Genomic DNA, 8088 nt, shown 5'->3' on the forward strand with positions numbered 1-8088 from the left:
TGCAAATGCAGCAATGGGCTGTGATTTTCTTCTGTGTGTCGAATACTTCAGAGTCGGGTTTGACTGGATCTACATTAAGGGCTGAATTAACACACTGCAAAGTAACCCCGATTTTGTTCGACCAACTTCAACGGTTTGGTTGCAAACTAAAGCAGAGCCACAGCTGGTTTTGTGATCCCCCTGCTTGCTAGTGTTAAAACTTCAAAATATAGCCCTTCACTGATGTCCTGAATTCCTGATTAGACAAGGGCTAGGACTTCAGAGTCTTCTCCAAGCAATATCCAACGGTCGCAAGAATCTCCAAAGTTGAGGAACACTACAGGATTCTAATAAACAACATCCATCAATGGCAGTTTTGCAACTCCCTGGAAACTTGAAAAGATTGTCACTGAAATTGAAGCTGGTTTCGACGAACTTTCCTTAAACCACATACTTAAGAGGCTAATTCTGCTACAAATAGTTTGTTAAAAGTTCACTTCTTGGAATAGAGGAACACCTCCTACTACTCAAAATCCTCCAGTCCAAACATAAACAGAATTCAACATTTTAAACCCTGCCCAAGAGTCAAAGTGACATGTGTTGAGGATGGAATACGTCATCTTTGGTCCATCCAAAGTAAAGGAAAAATGAAGGCACCTTTATGATCCAAGCACATTACCTACCTAAATTCTCTAGTTACACCAAATGACAAAGATCAATTTGATGATTCCTGTCTAGCTATCACTCTGGTTTTGCTGCTTTTGCAACAAATGATTCAAGCTTATGTAGCCAGTTTACATATTGACCTTGCTCTTTTTTGTGTAGGCAATGCAAGAGGCAGTTCGTAAGCTCTTCTCCAATACCCTTGGCCGCAAGATATCCCTTGAGTGCGCTACGTAATTTAGAATCCAGATCGCTGCCACAGATAATATACACAGAATATAAGACATTAGAGTAGGAAAACAATTATAAATTGAAGTTACATTATTCAAAGAAGGAAAACAAACACATTTTTTGGTAGATCAATACTATTTTATGTGATACAACAACAAGATGGATGTGCATAGGAAAGTCCCATCAACCAACTTAAGCATACAAGTCTTTTGGTTCAGCACTTCAGCCAAATATCCGTTAGTCATACTATAATAACCCCAAATAATTAGACTGTGCCTATATAACAATGACAGCGGATAAAAGAACAGGAAGACAAAACAGAACTCGGAAAGCTAGAGCACTGTCACAACACAGTATCATTAAATAAGCCCTTCCACCTTAATAATGGCAGCAAGATAACAAAATTCTATCTCTATACCACAAAATGTCCACTTGTGCTTTCCTAAACAGTAAAAGATACTCTTCTTTCATTCTAACACACTCAAAACACAGCCATCACACATCTCCACACACACCCTTCTATTCTCCCTCAAAGCCTTGGGCTGCTGGTTGCTCCAACTCCACCCTAAAAACTCTTGATAAAAATATATGCAACATCAAAAGCATAGCTAATTCTATGGCAACTCCACTAAATCAGGATTGTACGCCTTCATTATTTGGGGTGGCCGGGCAAACTTCCTTAGAGGTTAAATTAATCTTTTCCTCAAATAAACTGAAAATTTGAGGCAGTGTTTATTAATGAGAAACATTATTAACATTATATTCCTAGGAGAGGCAGTGTTTTACATGAGCAACATAAGCATCTCCTCCTTCATAATGTATACTTCTTCAATTAAGAAACAAAATACAACGGATATTGCAGCTTCTATGCACAATCAACCTTATAAGGAGTCCTCAATTTTCTATATTGCACTTCCTGTTCTTTAAAGAGAAAACCCGAGGTGCGGTGAAAACGAGAGGGAAGGCCAAGAAAACAGTACAGCAGGCCCAAAAGCCCAAAGCAAGGTATGCAATTCACTTGGCTCTCGTAATCAGATTGAGCGTGTGGAAGAATCATGTGTGCATAATTTTCATATAATTTTGGTAATGCACAGCAACAATTTACCAGTACCGTACTATATATTGACTGCTAGTTTAGCCATGGTCTTGTGGTCGGAAAGTGCTAGAGTACTGCAATTACTTCTGAGTTCTGATCTTCCTCATCAACTTCCACCCTATAGTTTCTAAGAAATTTGCAACTCTATCATGGGGATCAGACCTAGTGACTCGATATAAAGTTATAAATAAAATACACCAACGATTCAGTCACATGTTATTCTCCCTTATACAAGGAAAGGAAAAAAAGACTACTGTAAACTTGTAAAGCAACATGGAGACAATACCACAAACAAAACAGACTACACATATGAACTCATGTCCCATTTTTGTCCAAAAACCTATGAAGTCCATGCAATGAAAACCGTAGATGAAGAAGGAATTGGTAAGGGTGTGTACATTCCAGTATTAATAAGATATATCGATATACTCTACCTCTCTTCTTCGCCTAAAATAATAAGAACATACTTTTTCAAAAAGACAAAACTAAGCAAAACATAGGGGACAAGATGTCAACTGACAATGTTAGCTGAAAGATCAAGGCTGCAACTTAAGAAAGCGTCAAGTAAGACAACAGATGAAGTCAAATAACTAGATTCAGTAGTCCACTACCAATCCAATCATAAAGAATATAATAGTATGGAAAGAACTATCTCTAAAACCGGAGGAAATAAATGCTCAAAACTGAAGTATTAGTCACAGAAACCAGTTCTCCCTCTCTCAGATTCATTCTAAAATTCTCTTATTTTTGTGATCCTATCATCCAAACAACGAAAAAAACAGAAATTACAGCACATCTGCCCAACAACAGGTATTAGACTCACTAAAGACCCTTTTCCATATAAGCAACTGGACATTGTAAACACAAACTTTAATCTATTAGCCAACAATTAAACAACAAGATAAGTGTAGATTGAAGGAGAATTCATATGTTGACATTATGCAAGATAGAAGCTCATGTGTTACTTACTGGAAGCAGCGACCTCTATAGACGGAAGGGCCGATACGAGCTGGTGAGTGAAGATAATAGCAGTCCCGGATTCTAAACCCATAACCGTCCTCCAAAATAACACAGTCAAACTGCAGTAGAGAGCTCAACCCAGGTTTCTTGACACATATCTTCATCTCACCATGCCTTGGATACAAACTGTCCTCTTTGTCAGCGGCCCAAGGGCTGATGGGCCCCAACATAGCTGAAACAGCAACCTCTTCACCACTCTCCAGCTTTCTCCTCAACACCACATCTTGGGTCTGCGGCGAATCCCACTCCACCACAAAATCTCCCAATGAACTGCTTCTGCTTGTCTGTGTATCAATACCCATTTGTTATTTTCAAAGTTAATATGATTTTTGTTTGAGATGAAATATGAAGATGGAAAGAGAGAAAGAACCGGAAAAGGGTCGGAGGAAAGCTCGTGCTGAATCTCGGACTGGAGGAGCTTGAGCAAGTTGAGATCCTGAACAGCTTTGCAACCCTTCTGTACTAGACCCCTCGCCTTCCTCATTTTCGTTCTCTTCACAACACCCACCCTGGTGGAGAAGGGTGGGCTAGAAATGGTGAGTCTCTAATAAATATTTGAGTTTTTTTTTTTAACTAGGAATATATATTTGAGTTTAGAAGAGAAAAAAAAGAAGCTGCTGCAGAACTGGAGAAGAGTTTCAGTCACGGATTAAAATATTTATAATATCTTCAATATTTTTTAAAATTTTCGTTTTTTTACAAGTATAGATATTAATTTTATATCTTTTTAATATTTAATATTTAGTTTATTTTTATCGAATATATAATTTTTAGATAAAATTTGATAAAATTTATATCAATATTCGATATTTTTTCAACATATTCATCAAGATTTCATTTATTCGTCGATCTTTTCGTGATTATCGATATTTTAGTGAGAAATTTTCAAAAATGACCAAGTTTTAGTCTCTTCCATTGAAAAAGGACCATGTTTTTTTGTGTAGTTGAAAAATGACCATTTTACAAAGAAAAATGTCTTCAATACCCGTTATGAATCAAATTTTTACAACAAAATCTTTGAAACTTTAAGAAATAAAAAAAAAACAGCAAAAAATAAAATAGCAAAAACTTTAAAACGCCACCAAACAAGGGGCTTTGATACTTATAATACAATTGCACTGAGTCAATTATTCAATACTATTAAAGTTATTAGCTATATAATTCTTCGACATGTGGAAGACAATTTTATTTCGGTATCATAAAATACAATTGCTTTCCAAGCTTTATTTAAAGGGAAATAACATATTCATAATTTGGTTGAATAGGCAAAGAAAGAAAATCTAGAAAACCAATAGCAATGTAGATAAATCATCTTCAACCTTTATTTGATGAATCGTAAATATATAGTTTAACATAAAACAATAAAAACCATCAGTATGTAGCAATATATAAGGCAATATACAAGCCTCCAAAAACCAGATGGCTTGTTAATATCATCAATTAACATAAAAAAAAAAAAATTGTATTTCATCAATTAAGTGGAATTGGACATTATCAGCATTATCAACCCAGAGTTTATTATCGGCTCATGAGGGGCTCTAAATGCAATTGGGCTCTGGTCTTCAAATTCAGTAGAGAAAATTGTTGAGTCAACACTATCATACTGAATAGATGAGTCAGGTATATTGTTCATGCCTTGACTGCCTTCACTTACAAATTTTGACAAATTGCGTTCCAGAGTAATATATAACAAAATCTTGTTAGGTTGCATTGAAAGACTGTCACACATCTAACTAGCAACATCTTCGTTATCAACTATCTCCATCGTGTTGCACACCCCTAAGCTGCTACTTTTATATTGATAATGAACTTTCATTCCATATTCATTTGGACTAATACCAATCTGATAATATAATTCTTTCACAAGCTCTTGGTAGGTAACCTTATGTGAGACTAACATTGATTTTGATTTATCACCTGAATATTGAGAGTTCACCCATTTACCACCATAATACAAAACAATAATAAACCGATTCATTCCCTGAAAGCAAAAAGAAAAACATGATAATATTGTAGCTTCAAAACAAATATATATAAATGATGCTTATAGGGAAGGAAACATAATCAACAATGTGAAAACATGTGAGAAATAATTTAGATCAAGTCCAATATATGCATGTATGTTAAGAACTAATTAAGAATGTAACAAACCTTTCACACTAATGAAATCATTCGATTCCTTCTGTTATATACCTGATGACAGATCAAACCACAATATTGCTTATATAGTAAGTATGAGTACTGCATATGCAGTAAACAAACTACAACGAAGGCAGCAAGTTCTAATCATATATTAATATAGTTTGAGGGAGATTAAATATCAATATCAGATTATAGAGTTAACATGGGTTAGGAATATCCTAGATTAAAACAAATTCAAAATAGGAGTGGGAAACCTAGATACATGATACATAAAGTAAACATGTTTAGTTCCTTAGATTAGGACTCCATGAAGGAATCCATAATCATGATAAGTTTGTTGCTCATGCTCACGATTACGACTCTTAAGCATATATAAAGGATTGAAAACCTAAATCAAGCGTTTGACTCTACTAAACTTCTATATTGAATTATTGGACTCGACTATGAATACTTAATCTAAAAATTCTTGACCCTGAATTAAACCCTAAATTCAAAAACAATCAAACTAGCAAGCTTTGGAGTAAATAATGGTGACTCCCTTAAAAGAAAAGAAAAGATTATAGACATACATACCTTGAACACAGAATGAGTTTGACTGTATGTGATCCAAATCAGTAAGGTTTAGCTTTTGATCGACTGTATAAGAAGTTTGGAAGTCGACGTAGAGCGAAGAGAACGTACACGCAATAGAAGAATTTGAGTATTTGATCTTATTTGAGAGATCTCCTTATTTGATTCATAAAGGGTATTCAAGACATTTTTCTTTATGAAATGGTCATTTTTCAACTACACAAAAAAAAATTGTCATTTTTCAACTGAGGGACCAGAACTTGGTCATTTTTGAAAATTTCTCTATTTTAGTCTTTGGTTTTAGTCAAGTCTATTAGAGCATCTCCAACAGGTTTCTCAAAATTTCTCTAAAATAGGGAAGTAAAAACCAAAATCTCTAAAAAAAATAATGCTACAACTCCAATAGCTTCTCCATTTTGGAGATTTCAGCATTTATTACAACAACAAACTATGCTACATCATTGTTAATAATAACAAAAGAAATTATATAATTTATTGTTACAATAAAATACACAATAAAATATCTATATTTGTAAACTTCTCGTTGGAGAACGTGAAGAATTTAATTTATGGGAATGAAGATTTTGTTGCAAATTTGGGGAATGAATCATTCTCTTTCTTCTCCATCTCCATTTTAGGGAATAAGATGGGAAATTGTTGGACCTAAAAAATACTCAATATTCTCTAAAATTGAGAAAATCAAAAAAATTATGAAGCTGTTAGAGATTCTCCAGCTTCTCTAAAATTTCTCCAAAATGGGGAAGCAAAAGCCAAAATTTCCACACGAAAAAAAAATTGTTTTAACTCCAATAGCTTCCCCATTTTGAAAATTTTGGCATTGATTACTACAATTAAATATTCTACTTCATTTTTAATTATAACAAAAAAGAAATATTTTATATCTTATTATAACAATAAAATATTCGATAGGGAAAATTTTAAGAACAGTACATGACAAACGGTCCACTCTCAATTTTGGTGTTTCAAGTTTCAAAACAATCAAAATGGTACATGACGTTTAAAAGCCGGCACACTTTTAGCACATGCCGTCAATAACACCATTAACTCTATGTACTGTTGTTAAAATTTTTCCTATTCAATAATATATTTTATACTTTTTTCTTTTTATTGGGGCATGTGAGAAATTAATGACAATGCTAATTTCAATAATTTGGGGAAGAAAGATTTTGCTGCAAATTTGGGTAAGGAGTGCTTCTCTTTCTTCTCCATCTTCATTTTGGGGAATGAGATGTGGAAACTGTTGGACCTAAAAACAACTATATATTCCCCAAAATTAAGAAGATCAAGAAAATGGGGAAGCTGTTGAAAATGCTCTTAGTCACTCCATTATGAAATATATATATATATATATTAGAATCACTCAATTATGATTTAATTGACACATATTCACTGAAATTTTCAAAAAGAAAATATCATTTAGTCATTTAGGTTTAGATTTATTTTGTTAGGAGAATCGTTTGTACTTTTTCATCCTTTTCTGTACATTTTCGTATGACGAACTCAAAATGATTTAGGGACTAACATGAATTGATCTCTAAACCACAATGGGGTAAACTGAATTTAATTATATATATATATGGGATAATGCCCACTAGCCCTAATTTTAAGAATTTTATTCCCACTAATAAAATCATATTTTAAAATTCTCAAGAGCCAACTTAAATGGCAGAAAGACAATTATACCCTTAATGAATTAAATAAACTACAATAGACCATTATAAAAGTCTATTATAAAATAAAGTTTTTATAACCGGATTCCCACGACCAATGACGTTGACAGGGCTCCGGGGACCTTTGACCCGACTCCTGCGACCGTTGACCGGACTCCGGGGGCCGTTGTGCTTTAGTCACTTATAACAGGTCCCTATTGGGGGCAATATGACCACCTATTGGGGTCAGTAGTATCTCCTACTGGGGGCAGTATGACCACCTATTGGGGCAGTAGGACCTTCTACTAGGGTCAGTAGGGGCAGTATGACCTCCTACTAGAGTCAGTAGAACCTCTTGTGTAATACCCCGGAAATTTGATATTAGTTTCTAATATTATTTGGGAGTTTTCGAGTTAGAAGTAATGTGTTTTTGAGGTTCAAAGAAAGAGCGGAAGTGTTCGGACGCGTAATTTTCCTGAAATGGTTCTTTTTGTTTCTTTAAGGGTCATAGAGTTGACTTTTTATTCGTTGGGTTTCTCGAGAAACTTCCTTCACGAAAGTTGTAGAGCTTGACGATACGAGTTCGTAGACATGTGGCATGCGTAAAACGGACTTCGTAAGAAGAAGTTTTGGTTAGCGGAAGTTTTGTGGTTTTCGGGATTATTAGTATAATAGGAAAAGTTGGGGGTTTTTATTTTTGGAACCCTAATAACCCCC

The 8088-nt window shown here is 34.4% G+C and overlaps 1 protein-coding gene across 1 annotated transcript; it reads right to left on the minus strand.

Moving 5' to 3' along the window:
- Nucleotides 1-420: 420 nt before the first annotated feature.
- Nucleotides 421-3589, minus strand: LOC101308194. The gene is made up of 3 exons (XM_004303596.1): nt 3360-3589; nt 2939-3273; nt 421-895 (listed from the first exon to the last, which is right to left on the minus strand). The coding sequence occupies exons 1-3, from the start codon at nt 3471-3473 to the stop codon at nt 721-723; spliced, it is 624 nt and encodes a 207-aa protein (XP_004303644.1). The 5' UTR covers nt 3474-3589; the 3' UTR covers nt 421-720.
- Nucleotides 3590-8088: the final 4499 nt, after the last annotated feature.

Source organism: Fragaria vesca, linkage group LG6 (genome assembly GCF_000184155.1).
Source record: "Fragaria vesca subsp. vesca linkage group LG6, FraVesHawaii_1.0, whole genome shotgun sequence".
NCBI classification, from domain to species: domain Eukaryota; kingdom Viridiplantae; phylum Streptophyta; class Magnoliopsida; order Rosales; family Rosaceae; genus Fragaria; species Fragaria vesca.